The sequence below is a fragment of the Eulemur rufifrons genome, chromosome 7 (genome assembly GCF_041146395.1).
Source record: "Eulemur rufifrons isolate Redbay chromosome 7, OSU_ERuf_1, whole genome shotgun sequence".
In the NCBI taxonomy this organism is placed as follows: Eukaryota; Metazoa; Chordata; class Mammalia; order Primates; family Lemuridae; genus Eulemur; species Eulemur rufifrons.
In genome coordinates this window covers 107,796,821-107,817,978 of record NC_090989.1, presented here as the reverse complement: position 1 = coordinate 107,817,978, position 21,158 = coordinate 107,796,821, and the positions used below count along the sequence as shown (strand labels likewise).

The 21,158-nt window shown below is 34.2% G+C and overlaps 1 protein-coding gene across 3 annotated transcripts in view; it reads left to right on the top strand.

The window, feature by feature from the left end:
- The window catches only part of TSC22D2 (TSC22 domain family member 2), a 49,172-nt gene that overhangs the window by 5,394 nt on the left and 22,620 nt on the right, over positions 1-21,158 (top strand). Inside the window, exon 2 of one of the 3 annotated variants that reach the window (XM_069473091.1) lies at positions 8,768-8,839. The exons of the other annotated variants lie outside the window; for them this stretch is intronic. Within the exon in view, the coding sequence (XP_069329192.1) occupies positions 8,768-8,839 (72 nt within the window). The remainder of the gene's footprint in view (positions 1-8,767; positions 8,840-21,158) is intronic. 3 annotated transcript variants of the gene reach the window in all.

The window sequence follows — 21,158 nt, the reverse complement described above, 5'->3', positions numbered from 1 at the left end:
AGTCATTCATAAGTGAAATAAAACAAATTGGAGTGAGAGGTCTTGCGTAATTAAAGACTTAAACTTTGTGAATAGGTTGATAAATTTGAGATCCTAAGGAAATATTTGTAAAAAAATCTTTATTTTTGAAAAAAATTTAAGACTTCAGTAAATAGTCTTATTTCTTTGAGAAAAGAGAGGAGAGTGGAAGATTAACAAAGGGATTGAGGTGGTTTAGGTTGATCTATTGAAAACTCTTATCTTGTGATTTTGGTTACGTTGCCTAGTACAAGGCTCTATATTGGTTCAATTTTGAGATCATTTATATTAAAAAACAAGCAATATATTAATAATGCATCTCAATTTTATCACACCTTTAAAAGGGCTGTTGGTTGTATATGCAAAAAGTTCTCATTATCATTACCTATTGACCCTAAAATATTAATTACCATAGAGTTTATACATCTTTCTAGCCATTCTCATTAGAAAGGTTAATGGTCAGTTGTTGAGACTCTTCAAATTGATTATGTATAAACCGGTGGATATAATGATGGTTGAAAATATAGTTCATTAAAAAAATGTGTAGCCACTTTTACAGTGAACATTACAAAATTTGTTTAAACTACCTACACACTTATCAGATTCCTTTTCTGTAAATGAGGGGAGGTGCAAAATATTACTGTCCCTTTTGGAAAAGGAACACAGTACATATTGCTTTCCATAGATAGCTGACCAAGGTGAACTCTGTAGGCCGCATTCCAGGAACTCTTATGAATGGCTGCAATTGTGATCTGCAGTGAAAGACTAAACCAGATTTTAAGGATCCCTTGGTGGCAAATATCTCTGTATCGTCCTGTTAATGGTTTCATTTGTGTAGTTTGCTAATGACTTCTGATAAAGAAAATTGTGACTGTTCAGTGGTGTGTCCTGGTATATGCTATAAATACGAATTTTATTTGTACATTTTTTATATATGTATTTTAAATGAAATTCTCCCTCTTTTTTCTTTTTTTTTTTTTACTTAAAATGAGAAGAGTACGTAAATATATGTATACCAGGAGTCAAAACTGTTAATCTTTGCTGTAAAACCTATAGGTAATTCTTAGAGCTCTGTTGTTATTTAATACATGAAAGTCTCACTGCATTTAAGTCTTTAAAAATGAAAGATCCTTCCTTGAATTTGTATTTCTTGGGAGCTTACATCGATCTCTTGAATTGTGGAGGTAAATTTTGCTCTTTCCCCTATTACACTTGATGTGTCAGTCACACAGTAGGTACCAGCTTATGCTTATCCAAGCCCTTGAGAGAGAATATTCTTATGGAGGAGTTAGTAATCAAAATGTAAAATCATATATATGTGACATTATTGTTTAGTATAAAAACTGATATTAGTGCATTCATCAGTGATGCCACACTAACTACTAAAATACACTTTATTCATAAACATGACTCTAAAGGAAATTAAATATTTCCAAAAAGGCTTATGATTTTCCAAAATACCTGAAATGCCTCAAATCGAAAGCTGTATTAGTAGGAGCATGGCCATGAATATTCATAGTGACATATTGTTTATAGTTTTATATGAACTGAATCATATAGGCCAAACACTGGTTAATTTTTTTAAGAAAACATAGGTGCTTAGATGTCATGGATAATACAGATTCCAAGTAGCTATTTGAGTAACACTTGTATTTTCTCTGTAGGGGAAGAGATGGTATGAGATTACAAGTCTTGAACTAATCATCATCATTATGAAAAGTCATTTTATATAAGACTGGTAGTAAGGATATATATATTCTCTACTTCCTGAGGATAAATGTAACACCAATCCATTTGTTCTTCTAGAATTCTGTTAGCACTAATTTGGGAATAGTAAAATATGGCTCTGGATTTATGGATCTGGTACTTGGTAATTTGGAATGGGAGTTTATCTTCTCTGTACCAGAAAAGATTGGAAGCAGCCATGGCTCTCTTGTGTCCTCCAGTAAAGAAGAGCAGCCCCACAGGTCAGAATGTAAAGATACTAAAATGAATCTCTTTCTTAATAGAGGAATGATAGGAGAGTATAAAAGGATTCCGACTTTCCTGTCCTATAATGGCCGGAGTTGGGGGAAGTGTAGAGTGATAGCAGGTAACCAAGAAGAAAATACGGTAGAATAACATGAAATGTGGTCTCAGAAGGAATAGGAACACTTCTTAATGGTGAGGAGCAGTGTTCTAGTTCCTTCTTGGAATAATTGTTTTAGACCAGTATGTATTTTCTGAAGAGATATTGTTTATTTTTTCATTGCCTTACTCTTTAAATACTTAAGTATGAGGAAGGAGAGGGTCTATAAAAGCAGGTCTGTCTGGTTAAATGTAGCCTGATTAATGTTCCTTAAGTAACTGGGAACTTACTTAATGGGAAGAGCAAATTTTTAATAAATATTAATCGTTGACAGTATTTAAGCAGTATGTATGCAAGACTCCTGAATGGGAATAAATTCGTTAAGCTTATGGTTTTTCTTTATACTAAACCTGTGGGCTTGTGATTTGAGACTACTATTTTAGATGATATAATACTAATTACTGCATCCACAAAAAATATGCATATCTAAATCATTGGTATAATGTCTTTGCCATGGTAATTCTTGAACATACCAAATTATTCAATATGTGTTATATTAATCTGGCATTGGGTCTCTCTCATAAAGATTTAGGAACAGTAGCCAATTTGCATCATTCCAGTATATTACTTCATGACTTGACTTTAATGTGTACACTTCAAATTTGGTATTATTAAAGGTATATTCATAGGCTACTTTATCTCTAAAAAATACGTGCATAATTTCTACTTTTAAATCAGGTGGATTAAATTTCATCTATGCTGCTCTGGATTGCTTTTCAAATTTAAAAGTCCAGATCAGATTTAAGTATTTAGGTTTATTCATTGTACCCAAGCTGACATCTGTTTAAAGGAAAAAAAGTAAGCTCTCATCCTTTTATAGATCGTATATCTATAAAGGATGGTTAAGTGAAAATTCTGCAGATAACTGAGAGGGGAGGGGGGGTTCTTGATCAAATAAAACTAATAATGTGTTTAATTATGTCCTAACTTATCATATGAGTGACCATTACAGATGGTGGAGTCAGACGTACGTTGTCTAAATTCCAACCATGCTGCATAGTTGAGGCATTTGACCTTGAGCTAGATGCTTAGTTCTCTTGTTTACTCATGGAAAATGGAGATAAAACTACCTTGGAGAATTTTAAAGGATTAACTGAGAGAGATATACAAGCAATTTGTGAACAGTCCATAACGTAAGACAATATGTATGGCAAACGTGTATCACAGAAATGTTAGTATTTCAGTGTCCAAACTGCTCTCCCAGGTCACTCCTTTGCATGCTATAAATCATACTAGGAGTCTTTGATTTTAATCTGAAAATGTAATTGTGTAGTGTGGATGTAGTCAGAGAAAAGATTAGGCCAGAGATTAGTAAGAAGTATGACATATTGTATTCTACTTCTAGTTTTCCTACCCCTTAGCTGATTTCTTAGATCAAGTAGTTTAACTTCTGTTTTTCTCATTGGTAAAATTAGATTTTAAGACATGGTCAAATTTTAAGGTTCCTTCTAGCTCTATGTATATGAGTTCATACGTTCAGACGTACTTTGTGAGAGAGCTGCCAACTTAAACCTTCCTCTTGTCAAACGCCTTTCCTGCCACTGGACTATTGTGTGACAATAAATGAAATTCACAAGTACTCATTAAGTAGGTTGGGTGCCCTAGAAAACATTTAAAACAACAGTGTGTCAGTCATTCAGCTTTTATTGTACTCTCCAAGTAGTGAGCAGTGGCATACAGAAATAAGACTACCCTGCCCTCCAAGGCCAGGCTATATGAAAATGATGATCAAATGTATACTTTGATATATATTGTAGGCCATGATGAAGTAAATATAAAATACTAGTAGGAACAATTGGGATATCAAATCAGATTGGGGTTGGGAGGTTAGTAGTTAGACTGACTTCTGTTTAAAAATTCTCTGCGTAGATGATATACAGTTAAAAATTGAAGATATATAAAAGTATAAAATGAAAGCCTCTCTGCCCCCTCTGTCTTCCAGCCACCCAGTTTCTGTCCTCAGAAGCAACCCATTATTACTTATGCATTCTTTGAGGCTAAATCTTAAACTGAATCTTAAGAGGGTCATTCACATTAGGTCACTGATAAAAGAAAGGGATGGTTGTCCAAGCAGAGGTGGAAGGCACTTTATATAATGATGTGGAAGAGTGAAAAACTATTACATTATCATATTTGGAAAATGATGCGATTAATTTGATAGGAACCAGAGTGAAGGGCTAAGAAATTTAGATTTTTATAGTAAGTTTATTGTTATTATTAAAGGTGTTTTTGAAGCTTTCATTGTTAAAGTAATATGTACCTTGGAACCATTTCAGTACCCTTTTCAGTGATTATTGTGGAATTCTAATCTTATGACAAAGTTGTGTTTGGGGAACACCTAGGGGAGCACCGAGTCCCCAAAATCAGAATTGTAATCCAATGAAATGTGCTAAATAGTTTGATACCCTTAGCTCTAAGTTTAAGTATTCTGTTTGTCTCAATATATTACCTTGATGATGATGACAAAACATTGGATACATGTTAAGGCCTCTACCAAAATTTGGTTTTTATGCAGCATAATATGGAAACTATAATCCTGTATTAAACACAAACTAAGCTTATGTCAGGCCCTGTAAATATATAATCTCATTAGATTTTTTTAAGTAACCTGTAAGGAAGTGTTTTTTTCCCCTTTTTTATTGATTAAAGAAACTGAGGCTCTGAGAATTTGAGTCACATAGCTATTATAAGTGACCAAGTGTAGACTTATATTCAGACCTTTGATCCGAAAGCCAATGCTCTTGAATATTCTCAGGATTAGAAGTTTGTTTCATTACTTGGCAGGCAGTAAGATGGGAGGAAAGAAAAGCCTCTATAGCCACTGATTTGTTGTATGGTAACCTTTTACCTAAAGGATATTTTTAATCACTTAAAATCTCCAGATAATAATATTGGAGATGGCCTTTGGTGATCTGTTTATTGTATTTCCCTGGTTTCTAATTAGAGAGCTCTGAAGTTGGATTTTGCCATAGACAAGAAAGAGAGGTGTCCGCTGAGTTCAGAACTCATGTCCCTCTTGCTTTGAGCTTGGACAGTTTTTAGGTTAGTTTTGAGGTATGGGGTGTATGTGTATTTTTCCTCCCTGTTATGCTTAGTTACCCTACAAAGATAGTATATTGCTAAAGCAAGTAGACATACCAACGACATGCTTTGAGTCACTTTCTGATGTGCTGCTTTCATATACTTGGAAATTAACATGACAGACTGTTTAGTATATAAAGTCAGGGAGAAAAAATATATTTTGTTCAGTGATTTTGAAAAATGTCTAAAGATAAGAAAACCACATTTTCATTTAGTTGGCTGAAATAAATTTAGTATAAACCATACCTCAGTCTTCCTAAGAGTTGCTTCATTGACTCTATATTTAGACTGGTAGTTTATATTAACATCAAATAAATTGTTAGAAAACTGGCTTAAAATTTTATTTTTTGTTCAGAAGAGAATTTGTGACCAAAGCTGCATAAAATTTAGCATTTCCTTCTGATAAAATTTTGAATTTCAATTGCCTCTTGTTGCCTTCAGGTTTCATTGACTATAACCTTGAAATTATCCCATTAAGAGCGTTTTCCTTGGGCTCTTAATCTCCTCAATTTTATGCGATTCCAAAATCGAAGTCTCTGATGATCAGGTCCTTCAGTATTTACAAATGACTCTTTTCACCTCTACCTCCTTGATGAGCTAGATTTTCACAGACTTGACTCCTTTAATCTATGCCTGTTAATCTATGTTTTGAGACTATTGTTGCTATTTGCTAAAAATCCCTCAGTTAAAGGATAACATCCCAGTTGAAGTATTCCAGAAACAAAAAATTAGTATCTTATAATAAGACTGTCTAGGCCGGGCGCGGTGGCTCACGCCTGTAATCCTAGCACTCTGGGAGGCCGAGGTGGGCGGATCGTTTGAGCTCAGGAGTTCGAGACCAGCCTGAGCAAGAGCGAGACCCCATCTCTACTAAAAATAGAAAGAAATTATATGGACAGCTAAAAATATATATAGAAAAAAAAAATTAGCCGGGCATGGTGGTGCATGCCTGTAGTCCCAGCTACTTGGGAGGCTGAGACAGGAGGATCCCTTGAGCCCAGGAGTTTGAGGTTGCTGTGAGCTAGGCTGACGCCACGGCACTCACTCTCGCCTGGGCAACAGAGTGAGACTCTGTCTCAAAAAAAAAAAAAAAAAAAGGCTGTCTAAATTTTTATCCTTAGAATCTAGACTGTTTAAAATTCTCAATAGTACATTGTATAACTCCAAATGGTTTCTTCATTTTGAGTATATGTAGAAAGAGTGATTAATTGTCAGTTTTTGCAACTTAAGTGTATTCTAATATGTTCCAAAAACTTTAGGTCCATTTATAGTATTTTATTTCACAGGTTTTTGCACATTCCAAGATTTACTACTAACTGCAGATATGTTATTTTTTTGCTTATGGGAAATATTTCATAATTATGCTATAAAAATGCTAGTTTCGTAGATTAAATCATATGACTTCATTTGAAACTAATTTATTTGGCATATGAATTTGATTCAAATTAAATATTTATATTTCCAGAGTCAGAGGATCTAAAAGTTCTTTTAAAGAATGTCATCCTTAAAATATACTGTGAATACTTTTTAATGAATATTTAATTCCAGACTTGCACAATAACTTCCGAGTTTACTTTTTGTTATTCTCATGTATTTTATTACCTTCCTTTTTGAGTCACTCAGTTTAAACCTGATGTCTCCAAACAGACCTGTGAGGATAGCAAACTAGTTCCCATATGGTCCTAGGCAGGCAGGCCTGGTTTTTAAAAAAAAAAAAAAGCCAGATTGAATTTTCAGTTGATTCAGTTGGTTTTCTTTTTATTTGGCAGATTGATCTCTAAGTACAGTGAAAAAAGTGGCTTGACACATTCTTAAGAGGATGTAAGCTATTTAAATAAACAGTAGTTATAGAAGCCCCTTAAGCTTTTTTTGTTATTAGCAGGTCTAACCAGCACCTTTGATTGCCTTAGACCTAGTTAAGAGAAAAGTAGAGAAAGGGTTAAAAGAATAGAAAGGAGTTGAAGTAGGGCTTTTGGATTATCTAAGAGGTACTTACTAGTTAAAATTAAAAATGCCTTCTAAAAAATACTTAAAAATTTGATATAACAACTTAATGACTCTCAATTTGAGTTTTGAAACCGTGGAATTCTATCGTGTATTTGTTTTGTTTGATATCATTGATATTTGATTGCTGTTCCAGTAGACCCTGGAAATAGTTCTCTTATTGTACTAATGTAGCAACATTAAGGCACTTATTAGGGCCTCAGAATTGTCATGTTGTATCTAAATTTTGTTTTGTAGATAAAAATCATAGCTAAGGAGCATTGATTGTATGCTAGGAGCTTTACATAAAGTCTCAATTCTACAACCATCTGCCAGGCTAGATAGTAATATCACCATTTAACAGATAAAGAGACAGACCTAGAGAGATCAAAATTAACTCTGCTATATGTTTAGTATAGTAGTATTAGAGCATAAACTCTGGGACCAGATTGCCATCTAGTAACTCTGTGACATAAGGCAAGTTACTTATGTCTCAGCCAGTTTTTTCATCTGTGAGATGGGAATAACAACAGCCCTACCTCTTAGGGCTGTTGTCAGAATTGACTTAATAAATGTAAAGCACCTAGAATAGTGTGTGTGGTACATAATCAAAACTTATATTCTTAGCTGATGCTATTATCCTGCTATAGCATGGGCTAAGAATTTTAAAAGTGTGTGGCAAGTTTTTGTTAGGCCCCAAAGGTACAGGTTGATGGTGGGTGGGGGGAGAGGGAACTAGAAGTGTGCTGAGGAGGAAGGAAAACTGTTTGGGAAGCAGCTTTGTCAAAAGTTTAGTTCCCTGTGAAACCATTCCTGAGATATGAGGTGAATCATAGATACTGGGAGCTTGCCCAGATAAGCCCATCAGTTAAGAGTCTACGGTGATTGCCCTAGGGAATGGTAGAAATGAATGATAATTATGTTAAATAGGCTTTTACCACTTTAAGGGGCATTGTGCTAATACAAAAAGTCAGAAAGCTGCTATGCAATTGCTGTGCCGTTTTTTTTGGCCGGGGAGAGAAACCACACATAAATAAATGGATTCTGAAGGTGAAAATATGTCACGGCCAACCCAGAGAAGGACTCTTCAATGCTCATTTTGAAACCCTTTTCACTTATAACAGAGCCTAAGAATATACCTTTATGTTGTGAAGGTATAGCTTATTTTACGTGAATACTGTGAGAACAGCTTTGTTATACTGCTAAGCCAATAGATATTTATAAAGGCATCTGATACAGAATAGTGTTGATTAGGCTATGAATTAGTCACATTCATGTGCACACAAAAAATTGGATGCTACTTAGTATTTAATTTTATCTGTATTATCACTTTATTTTAGAACTGTGATCCTGCGTTATTGGGGTCTTCTGGATTTCATCCAGTTTTTAATTTCTTTAAAAGTGTTGTTTTAAACAAGCTTATATGTTTTTTTTTCTCTTTTTTATTAAAGCAATTACACTGTATTAGAAATCTAAAATCTTCCATTTTTTTTTTGAAAAGTAGTGATTTACTGTATATTCTCAACCTCATTTCCATTTGATTCTTGGATCTCACAGGAATCCTTCAACTGCTTTCTACCAAGCGTTCCATTTGAACACGTTTCAGGAATCAAAGAGCCTCTGGGATAGGTATGAATACTTACATAAGGAATGCATACATGCAAAAGTGTATGCATGAATTGCTTTGCACTGTACTGGTTTCTCGTCATTAAAACTGATCTTTATTTGTTATTTTGGTGGGGGGATCATGTGGTATCCAGCATGGGACAAAGCAGCAAAATAAACCAAAAGGACCATCTAGATTTTATATAGAAAATAAATGTGCTTTTCTTTTTACTGTATTTTGTGCACCTTAAATATATTTATATTTTGAAGGATTTACATATTCTACTGAATTTTGTAATATGAAATAACTTCCGCAGTGTATTTTAATGCAAAAATATGTTATATAACATAAACTATCTACAGTTATTTTAATTTTTGTGCTGTTTTATGCAGTTTCTCTGTAAAAGCCATAGTGACTCAAAGTGAAATGTTATTTCAAATTAAGAAATTGAAAGAGGGACAAAACCAAGGTATCAAAGTAGTCATTGTTTAATTTTTGGCAAGAAACTTTAACATCAAGTTTATTTACTAGAATACATTAGATCTGCATTACTGGTTTGTAAGCCCCTAAAACAGTTTGCTTTCTCACAGAAATGTAGTATAGATTTTATTTTTAACTTTTCAAATATAGAATGAAGTCTTGGAGTTCATTTATGGCAAAAGATACTTTGGTTTATCTTTCTGCTTAACACACATTTTAAGTAGCATATGCTCTGTTCAGTTATTTTGCTGAATATTTATTAGCACTCCATCATTTTGTGTTTAATTAATAGAACTTGAGCACAAACAGTGTTTCTAAAATTCACACAAAGCTTGTTAGATTCTTTTAACTCTGCCTGGCAACGCATTTGTGTCTTCTGGCATAGTTTTGGATTATACTCATGAACTCAACTCTGTCTCTTTCATTAGAAAAGAGCACTGCTAAGTGCATGTACATGTCATATTAAGACATGATCTACATTGCCTAGAATGCTAAAACAGTCTTAATTCTTAGGCTTGATTTGCTTGTGTGTCACTCTAGAGAAATTTTCTAACAAAGTATCTTTTAGATGGTATGTCCTTTAACCAAAAATGTTTTAAAATAATTACTTTTAGAATAAGTTTTAAAATGTGTAGTACCATGATTATACATTTTTAAATAGTTCTATAGTAATATAAATTATTACATAAATGTAAATTATGACATGAAACAAGCATGAAGTTTTAATCATTCAAATAGCTTACCAAATGTAGCCAGAATGTGAGCACTTTGGGATATGCTTTATACTTTCCCTATAGAAAAAGGAAAAAAATAGCACTCCAGAAATGTAATTAAGAGTAGTTTTCAAATTCAAATGTATGGTAATTTATTTCAAATAGCTAACTTTTGTGAGCTGACCTGATATCAATATAAATGATCAAAACAGTATAGAAAGGTTTGAGCTTTATTTTTTATAATTTGGATCTAATATTAAAGGTTTCTTTTGTTTCATTATAAGGCAACTGTAGACATTGCCTGCACATCATTTGTTGTTTCAGCTAAAATACTCCTTATCTGTTTTCTTTTTTAGATACCAGAAACTTTTTAAGGTATCAGAAATGAGGCAAGTTGCTGTATCTGTAGTTTCTCATGGGTTGAAAATATTTTCACTTCTTGGAGGCTGTTGTCCAGAGCCAAAGAAGTTATCGGATACTTGTCTATAGTATGTTAATGCCAAAATATAATCAGAACTTAATATTCTAGATCAGCCATTCTTCACTGTAACAGAACCAAGGTGACAAGCCCAACCCAGTAGAAACAGACTAGTGGCTTCCTTTTAACTTTTTAATTAGTTTATTAAATTTTCAATTGAAAGGAGCAATAATGGCTAGCTTTATTAGTTCTAATAATCTATAACTCTAGTTAGCAAATATCTACAGAGTTGTTAAAAAGTGTATCAACTAATAAAGAATTGTGGGAGTGTTTATTCATTGCAGACAGGGGTTGAAGCTTTGCGTGTGCTAAGCTTTAAAAAATATTAAATAGGACTTCTGACCTTATTTGTTTTAGACCTCACCAAATTACCTTGTTCATTTTTGACTATTACAAATTTAGGATTAATTTTTTTTTTTTTTTAACCATTAATTTGGCAAGTATTTTGTAAGGGTGAGTCTATTATTCAATAGAATTCAGGAGTTTAAGGGACTGTCAGTCCCTTACATCTGCGGACTCCCCCCCCCCCGCCCCCCCGCCCATGGAAAAATTACCTTCCGTTAAACCAGTCCCTGGTGCCAAAAAGGTTGGGGACTGCTGCTTTACATAATCTACTGCATTATCAACTTACTTTGAGGCATAAATTTGCCTCAGTGTTGCTAAATACCATATTCCAGGCTCCTATTTATGAAATGTTGGAAATCATTTTCAGTAGAGGGAGCTTCTGTGCCCTACTCCAGTTTTCATCAAACCTGCCCTAAATAGCTGAAGATCCCTGATTTTGCCTTACTTGAAAGACTGGACTTTCCAGGGAAATTCTTTCAGTTTAGCAGAATATCTTTTAATCAAAATTTAAGTAACTAATATACTTTTCCCATATTGACTTAAAGTTCTCTAATGGCCCCTTTGTTTCCTTCCATATTTAAATTAGAATTAGCAAGGTGAAAGACTTCACCAACCTCTGAAAATAGTCTGTCTCTGCCTGTATTTAGATATTCTCTCCTTTCACTGATAGCCAGTGTTCTACTCAGTTATTGTAATAAAATTGAGCTACTCTCAAGCCTTCCTTTCCCTTTTCCTGCAGGTGCCGTCATGGTTTCTGTCTTCTTTATCTGTCATTTGCAGAGTCCTCAGGGAATCAGTCAGCTGAAACCATCTTCAAATAAGGAGAGTAGATATTAATCGCTCAAATATTTTCTTCAGAAGCCCAAACTGTTCAACTGTTCATTAAAATGAATAATGTAGCTTTCCTCATCCACTTTCTAGGAGATTATCTTATTATGAAGAAGTTAATTTTTAGTAATGTTTTAGCCTACTGGCATTTCAGAGTTAGTAACTTTAAATTTGACTTCCTTTTATTTAAAGAACAGCTTTCCAAAGTTAATTCTTGGTATTGCTTTGTTAAATGGACAGATTTAGTTTAGAAACCTGTCCTGATGATCACTGGGGAGCAGGTTGTCATTGGGGTCCTTTTTTGCAAAAGCTCAGCATAAGAATTGGTAGCAAACAATTTTACCCTCTTCTAAATATCAGGTCAGTAAACTAACCGAGTACGAGAGAGAAGAAACTTTAGTTTACATAAACTAAAAGAAGGGATCAGATAGCTTATAAAGATGTAACCTCATGAATAAGCACTTGTGTTTTTGTCTTCATACACAAAATATATAAATGAGAGTAACAGTTACTAGGTGCACTATCCCCTTCAGTCTGCTTGTCTTTTTTCATGATGGCTCCAATATTTAGAGAGAAATTAATAAAGAAAGTAGTAGACATAGGTCATTAATTTTAAATGAATGTCTAAGTTTATCAGACATCTTTTACTAGACGATTGATGATTTCTGTCAATTTTTTTTACAGTGATTATTCACTTACATCTAGTTTAAAAATTATTGGATAAAAAATGTGTTCTTATTTAAATAACCTCGTGTTTTGTGTTAGAAAAGACTTCCAGTGTTTCCTCTCAATGTGCCCTGTGAGATTTTATTTTTGAGGCTAGGAGTAAGTTAGAACTAAGCTGCCTATGAATACTGTGGGTACCATATGAGACAATTTATTTTGTTTTGCTTATCCCCTGAGAAGCTTGGGTCCATCATTAACATCTACCAGTACTTGTTAACCTGAATGGTAAGATTTAGTTTTCGCAACTTGGCTGATCTAGTTTTTGAATGCTCAGTGATAGGATTTTTAGAAAATTTTTTAATTGAAATATAATTTGTATCAGAAAAGTGCACCGTTCATAAATATACAGCTCAAACTGAACACACTTCTGTAAGCAGCACCCAGATCCCAAATCAAGACATAGAATATTATAAGCTTCCTTTATGACCTTTTTCAGACCCCTTGCCATTGACTTCCTCTCCCTATCCTAATCTCTCATATTTGATATAAGTAGAATCATTTACTATGTATTTTGGGTCTGGCCTTTTTCACCTAATACTATGTTTTAGATTCATCTGTGTGGCCCTGCATAGTTGTAGATCTGAACTATGTAATTTAAAAGAATCACTATAGAGTATTACTTGGAGATTGTTACTGATTAAATGTTCTTTCTTAATAATGATATATAAGTATCTTGAGTATATGTACCCTAGCCATTTTGAAACCAACCCAGATATGTTACTTAATAATTTATACCTAGTACTTACATAATTTATTATCTGATTACATTTTAACCTATTCCATTGAAGGACTTCTAGTAGAGGATAAAGAAGCTAAAGAAGCTAAAAATTAGAGTATAGCTTTTTAATGACCTGTCACCTTTTAAGACTGTTTCTTTTTTTCCACCTCCTATCCTCTCTTCCTTTCCCTTCCCTCTTTCTTTCTTTCCTTCCTCTCTTCCTTTTTTTAAATTTTGAAATAATTTTAGATTTAAAGTTTCAAAAATAATGCTGAGGGTTCTTATATATCCTTTACCTAACTTTCCCTAATGTTAACATTGTGTACAACCTTAGTACAATTACCAAAGTTCAGAAGTTAACATTGGTACAGTACTATTAACTAAACTACAGATCTTATTTGAATTTTACTAAGTTTTCCACTTTTTTAAGTGTCCTTTTTCTATTCCAGGATCTAATTCAAGATCCCACATTGCATTTAGTCATTATGTCTCCCATGTTAATCTGTCACATAGAACTGATACTTTTCTTTTCTTTTTTTTTTTTTTTAAGAGACAGGGTCTTGCTGTTACCCAGGCTGGAGTATAGTAGCATGATCATAGCTCACTGCAGCCTCAAACTCCTGCGCTTAAGCGATCTTCCTACCTCTGCCTCCCGAGTAGCTGGGACTACAGGTGCGCATCACCAAGCCCACCTAATTAGTTTTTGTAGAGATGGGGTTTCACCATGTTCCCCAGCTGGTCTTGAACTCCTAGGCTCAAGTGATCCTCCTTCCTCAGCCTCCCAAAGTGCTGGGATTACAGGCATGAGTCACCATGCCCAGCCCAGCACTATTTCTTTATTGAACATATTTGAGTGTACCAAGTCTGGTCTTACTGGTATGGAGATGCAGTTAACTAAAGTTGCCTCCAAATTTTCACCAATTCTTGAAGTGCTTACTACAGTTGCTACCCTCACTGGACTCTTTTGTATCACAGTATATAAATATTTTCATCAGTAGCTTAATCTATAGTTCTTAATGGGGGGTGGGCTAAGGTAGAGGGGCAGGTAACCTATGGTACTTTGAGGATCACAGGAAAGCTATGTGTATTCTCTCCAAAGCTCACCTTTGGATCCCAGATTTCAATGAAAACCAAGGACATGGTCATGGTCAGATGACATTAAAGCAGGGAAGTGATAGGTATTATTTGATGACAGCTAAAGCATGTACAGAAATGGAGAAATTGGTGGGGCATGTTGGCTCATGCCTGTAATCCCAGCACTTTGGGAGGCCCCTAGGCAAGAGGATTGCTTGAGGCCAGGAGTTCGAGACCAGCCCTGGCAACATAGCAAGACCTATCTCAACAAAAATTTTTTTTTAAAAATTGAGAAATTGAAAGAACTTATATATAAATCAGGGAGGTTGAAACCAAGGTTGAGTAGATACAGTTAAAAATACCTACATGTGTTAGTTGACTGCATTTATAGTATTGGTTAGCAAGTTATAGGGCTGCCCCCAATGCTAATGTAATTTTAGGCAGTGTTTATAGAACTAGAGTAAACAGGAAATGATGGTGACAGGCCTGTTGTACTCCATTTCTACAGAATTTTTACTCTAGATATTAATACAAAACTAGAAAACCTACTTTCTTTATACTCCACCTGGACTTCAAAATGTGGATATTTCAACAGGCAGGCTTGAGCTTACTTACTGAAAGTAAATGAACCCCCTGAGAAATGGTCTTGCCATCACTAGAAATAATAAAGCTATCTTCATGTCTATTAATCAGGGATATTGACTTTGAGTGAAATTTAGGTTCTCAGTTTACTTTTAAAATGCTTACTTTGTGGAGTTTTTATTTCCCCCACTTAGTTCTAAATGGAAAAGAAAAGAGATAAGTACAGGCTTTGCAACTGGGCTCCTTCTGTTTTCTCATTATCAGCACACCTTAAAGTGCTGTGTATTTGCTTAAGAAATGGAAGGCTAGCGAACTGACAGAAGAATTTAAGAAGGTTAACTTCATTCAGAAATCATGGACTATATGTATATGGGCATCAGTCTAGGTCATAGTCAAAGGACCATGGGAAAAACAGGTCCTCAAAGTTTCTAAAAGCCACAGTGTGTGGTTATGAAATTGATGCTCTAAAAGTGTAAGTCAAATCTTCGATGTAGAAATAAGAGTACTATGTAGGAAAGAAATACAATTGTATGTAAAGTGTAGTGAATGTAGGTCATTGGGGTTTTAGGGAAAGATCAAAGAAGGCCACATATGAAACTCTTTGAAACCCATGCCTAAAATGATCTGAAAAGCTATTAGGGAATTTCAGTAAAGTATTAGATAGTTGATCATATTATAAAGTAGTCTCTTTAATAATATATGTCTCAAATTATAGATGCTTGCCTTTTAAGGGATTTTTGTGTTGCTATTTTAAGTGGTCCTTTCAGAGATCACCTTTCCTAACCAAAAGACTAAAGCCTGAAAATTTGACTTTTGTATGGTAGCTCAGAATGAAGCTAAGGGAAAATATCAGAAAAATTTGTAATTGCTTGACTCAGCAAAAGCTTATTGACTGTCTCCTATAAATAAATACTGGAAGAAAGATCAGTAAAATTTAGTGCCTACTTTTAATGAGCTTGGTCTTAATATGGAAAAAGATGAGTTAATACATTATCGCATCACTGAAAGTGATAACTGTCATAAAATTCAAGCACTTTATTTCACTAAGTTATACTTGGAGGGATTGGTCAAAACTTCTTCAGGAGGGGGCTTTTTAAAAAGTTGAAAACTGAAAGGTGGGTAGAATTTGGTCATGCAGAATTAGAGAACTGAGGAAAAGGGAACATTCCAGTTAGAAGAAATACTGTGAACCACTATGAAACTACAGGGTTTATGTGATAAGGATAGTTAAATTTGACTGGTGCATAACATACTTGAAGACAACAGAGAAGAGAGATTAGATTGGATAGAGACCAAGATACTAGAAAGTTATTGAAAAGTCCTGAATTAGGTAGTAGAGATGAGGAAGAAATGGTTATCAGAAAGTAGGAAATACAAGATTTTACAACTGATTGGATGTGACTCCAAAGTGTCAAACCTAATTGAGGGAATGCTAGGCCTGTTAGGAAGTATTAGTGAAAGAATTGGTTTGGAAAGGAGAAAGTAGTGATGAGGGTTTTGTTTTAGCTTTTTTTTGGATGAGTTGGTGAGCTAGTAGAAAGTTAAGGTGGATCTGTTCGCAGTGCAGCTGGCACTGCAGACTTGGAGGTTGGTAGAGATATTAAGGCTAGGAAGAGACTAAAGAATCTTTTATTTTATTATGCATTTATTTTAAGAACTTAAAGCTTTAGGAAAGGCCAAGGTGCCAAGAAGAAGAGTTAGGGTGAAAGAGTCAAGCTAGGACCTTGGGCAATACTGCCTACATTTAGAGAACAGGAGAAAATCTGAACAGATGAGTGGTTTTAGAGATTAGAACATTCTGAGAATATTATTTTCTAACCAAAAAGATAAAATGTTTGAATCTTTATTTTGAAATAATTTTGAGTTTACAGAAAAATTATAAGAATATTACAAAGAATTCCAATAATCTTCTCACCAAGGTCCAATGTTTGTTAACATTTTGTCATATTTGCTTTATCATCTTAACATATTATTTCAGGCTACTTAAGAGTAGCCTGAACTACTTAATACTTAAGAGTATGTTGGAAATATATTTATTTAAGATCAAATTTTTTAGCATATGCTTCCTAAAATGATTATTCTCTTACATACCAACAGCATAATTACCAAATTCAAGACATTTAATATTGATGTGCTATTATCTAATATACAGTTAGTTCATATTCAGATTTTGCCAGTTGTCCTGATAGTGTCCTTCATAACCATCTTTTATGTAATCCAAGAGCCAACACAGGATCACACATTACATTTAATTATTAAATAGCTATCTTTTTTTTCCTCCTGTCTTTTATAAATGTACAAGTACTTCACTTATATTAGTCTCATGTAAGATTGTTTAAAATGTAAATATTCACAAAAAAGGGCAATAATAAGGTTCTGGATAAAATACTAGAAAAAGATACACCTGTTTAGCTAGTTTGTATTATTGGGGGGATTGGAAGGCCAGGGAGTACTGCCTGAAATTCGACTGAAACAACTAACTAGGATTGGGGATGTTTTATAAGGGGAGGTTTAGATATTAGTGTATGTCGCTTAGACTAGAAATTGAAGTATATTTGTATATTTTTTTATATACAAATATATGTATATATGTGATTTTATGTATATGTTAGGTTGGGGTTTTAATTATCTTGGGTTGGAAAAAGTATAATTTGAAGGCATGTTTATATCACCACTGGGGTTTACAAATAATGTATTGCTATCTTTTATGATCTGTTGTATCCGTTTAGTTTTATTCTGATAGTTGTGTTAGGCGGCTTGTCTACTGCCAGATTAAGGGGGTAAAAATGTTTTTGCTACATGGAGCACTTTTGTAATGCTTGAGTCGGGGCTATAAGTGTGCCTATCACCCAGATAGTGTTCATTGTACCCATTAGGTAGGTATTTGCCCCTTCTCGCCTCCTCCCTGCTCCCTGCTTGATTTCCAAATGACTTTTACTTCCCTGTATGCACATATGTGCCCATCAATTAGTTCCAATTTATTAGAGAGTACATGTGGTATTTATTTTTCCGTTCTTGAGATATTTTGCTTAGGATAATGGTCTCCAATTCATTCCAAATTGCTACAGAAGGCCTTAATTCATCCTTTTTTATGGCTGAGTAGTACTCTGTGGCATATATATACCACATTTTATTAATCTACTCATGAATTGACGGGCACTTGGGTTGATTCCAGATCTTTGCAGTTGTGAATGCTGCCAGATTTTTAACCACCAGTCTGTAGCTCATTGTTTGAAGTCGAGTTTCACTAGATCCTAAATGTTTCTTCTCTTCTCAGCTTTTCTATGGCTAGCCACAGTGGGATACCTGACATACTGACATCTGTTTTCATTACAAGACTTCAGAATTGGCAATGAGAAATTATTTCTTAACTGTTCACCCACCATTATATTTGTTTCTGCTTGTGTGTTTACCACCATCCTCTTTAGTTATTTAATAAATTTCTCAACGTAAATCACTCCAGCCTACTGTGAAAGGTTATGGTAATTATTTTCAGGGTGAAATTTGAGAAATAGTTGAAAAAGTAGGAATAGCTGGTAAGGTCTCTTTATTATTTATTGTTTTTTCTTTTCACCAAATGAATTTAAATTCTTTGAATAGAACAGAAAATTGTGTGTGTGCACATATAAACTAATTTGTTAAACTCAGTTTATTTTTTTTCTACAGAATCTAGAACTCTGTAACAAAGTTTTTAAGGAAGAAGACTCTTGGCTGGGCGCGGTGGCTCACGCCTGTAATCCTAGCACTCTGGGAGGCAGAGGCGGGTGGATTACTCAAGGTCAGGAGTTCGAGACCAGCCTGAGCAAGAGCGAGACCCCGTCTCTACTAAAAATAGAAAGAAATTATCTGGCCAACTAAAATATATATAGAAAAAATTAGCCGGGCATGGTGGCGCATGCCTGTAGTCCCAGGTACTTGGGAGACTGAGGCAGTAGGATCCCTTAAGCCCAGGAGTTTGAGGTTGCTGTGAGCTAGGCTGACGCCACGGCACTCACTCTAGCCCGGGCAACAAAGCGACTCTGTCTCAAAAAAAAAAAAAAAAGTAAGGAAGAAGACTCTTACAAGTTCAGTTTAAACAAGAAGGGAATATAATCTCAAATTGTTAAACTGGGATAAACATAGAACATCTTTTGTTGTTGTTGTGTTAAATTTCTGTGATTGATAGAGAGCTTTTAAGTGCCTTAGCTTCCCCCAAATTGAGCTTCTGTGTTGAGGCTTTTAGTTGGCTACTTCTGAAGTATTTTTTATATTTGACAGAAATAAATTTAAACAAGTGGTAATAATTTAGGATATGTATCTATTGGTAAATAGTCTCAAGAAATAACATTTCTATGCCAGTTTATTTTCTGATTGTTTTCAAAGTTTAAAAATCTTTGGTTGTAAATACTAAAAGATATGTAAGGTGCTGTTGTATTTTTTAGTTTTAAATTCTATGATATTTGGCCCATAGACAGCAGTGTCCTCAGTAGGTTAAAGTATATATGCAGGCAGCATGGGTGTCACTGTTCAGTTACTTAAAGACACATATTGAGCATTTTTTCCTAACTTCTTCAATAATGATGGTATTCACAGTAGATAGGAATTTTCTCCCATTAGCAAGGTGTTCAGAATATATGTAACCTTTGTCCTAGAAGATATATTTTCCCTGGTCTTACACACTGTTGGAAGGGGAACAAGGAGGGAAATGAGTTGTAGTGTCTGACTAATCCCACTCCTTTTGTTCACAGTGACTGTTAGTTAACCATTGGTGTTCCGAAAGTTTCTGTGTTTATTTGCTGTAGCTGTTTTTATTTTAGATATTGTTAACTTAGTCCAGAAAATGATGATAAATGTATTTTTAGATGGTCATAACATACTGTGTTTTAAGCAATAAGAGGTATCAGTTCTCAAAAGCATAATATGTGTTGGTATCTTAAGTTATATTTCGTTTATGTTAGTGATTATTAATAAGCTCAGATGGCCAAGTGTGGTGGCTCCTGCCTGTATCCCAGTACTTTCGGAGGCCAACGCAGGAGGATTGCTTGATGCCAGGAGTCCAAAACCAGGTTCTGCAACATAGTGAGACACTGTCTCTTTGCAAAAAGTTTTTTTAAAAAATTGCTAGGCATGGTGGCACACATCTGTCACTACTCAGGAGACTGAGGCAAGAGGATCATTTGATGCCCAGGAGTTTGAAGCTGCAATGAGCTATGGTTGTACGATTGTACTCTATTCTCCAAGCTGGACAGCAGAGTGAGACCTTGTCTCTAAAAAACAAACAAACAAACAAAGCTCAGAGTCAAATATGCAGTTTTCTGTTAAAGCATGCAGGTCCTCATTACATATATTTGAATATTGTATAACTGGCTTCCACCTACTTTGATTTTCCATTTTTATCTTTCCCCCCAACTTCAATTTCAATATCTTTTTATTTTCTTTGTATCCATTAGAAGCTGTTTCTACTTCTTTTAAGTATAAATCATTGAGAATAAACATATGTTAAAAATACCAATAACCTATCTTCTTAGAGCTGTTTTTCAAAGCTGTATTAATGAAATTCTTTAAGCTATGTATTTTGCATTTCTTCCACCAATAGGTGCATTTGATACAATGCATAACATGCTAAACATGTTATATATACTTTGATATATATATATAGATATATACTTTATATATATATTAGCATAGCTAATCTTTGTCTTAAATTATATCTTGGATCTACCACTCATATTTTAATTTCTTGGAACCTACTGTCTTTCTAGCATTTGTATCCTGTTAGGTACATTTAAACTCACTTTTTAAAGTAAGTTTTTCTTTGATATTTCTAAGCTCATTTCCTCAATACATAATCTGTGAAACAACTATATATATAATTTATTGGGAGCATATAGGCTTGCCTCATTTTCCCCTTTCTTCATAAGCATTTCTGACCAAGCATCAGTTTATCATGGCTAGATTTCTCACAACAATATAGTGAACTTTTTTGAACAGCGGCGTGAAAATATGGCTAGTGTTTAGAATTTTTTAAAGAGATGTGGTTTATTCTTGAAAGTGAAATTTTGTATCAGACTAAGTTAAGCACATTCATTCAAAAAGCTTGTTCCTTTAGGAATTTTTTTAGGCTTGTTTAACGTAGCATTTCAGTTTTCAAATAATTACTTGAGAATTGCAAATCATCCTCCTTTTTGTCCCCCTGCTCACTACTTCTTTCTATTGGACTATAAGAACTTTTAATAGCACATTCTCAGTTAAATGGGAGTTTTCCTCCTCACAAAATGAAGTGATAAATAACTATAGGAAGTATTCAGGATTTGTTTGGATAGCAATATTGCCAGAGATTCAAGATTGTGATTGATATATTAGTATAGCTTTCTGGGTAAATATTAGGTCTTGGGAAGAATTCTAATTTTAAGTTAAAT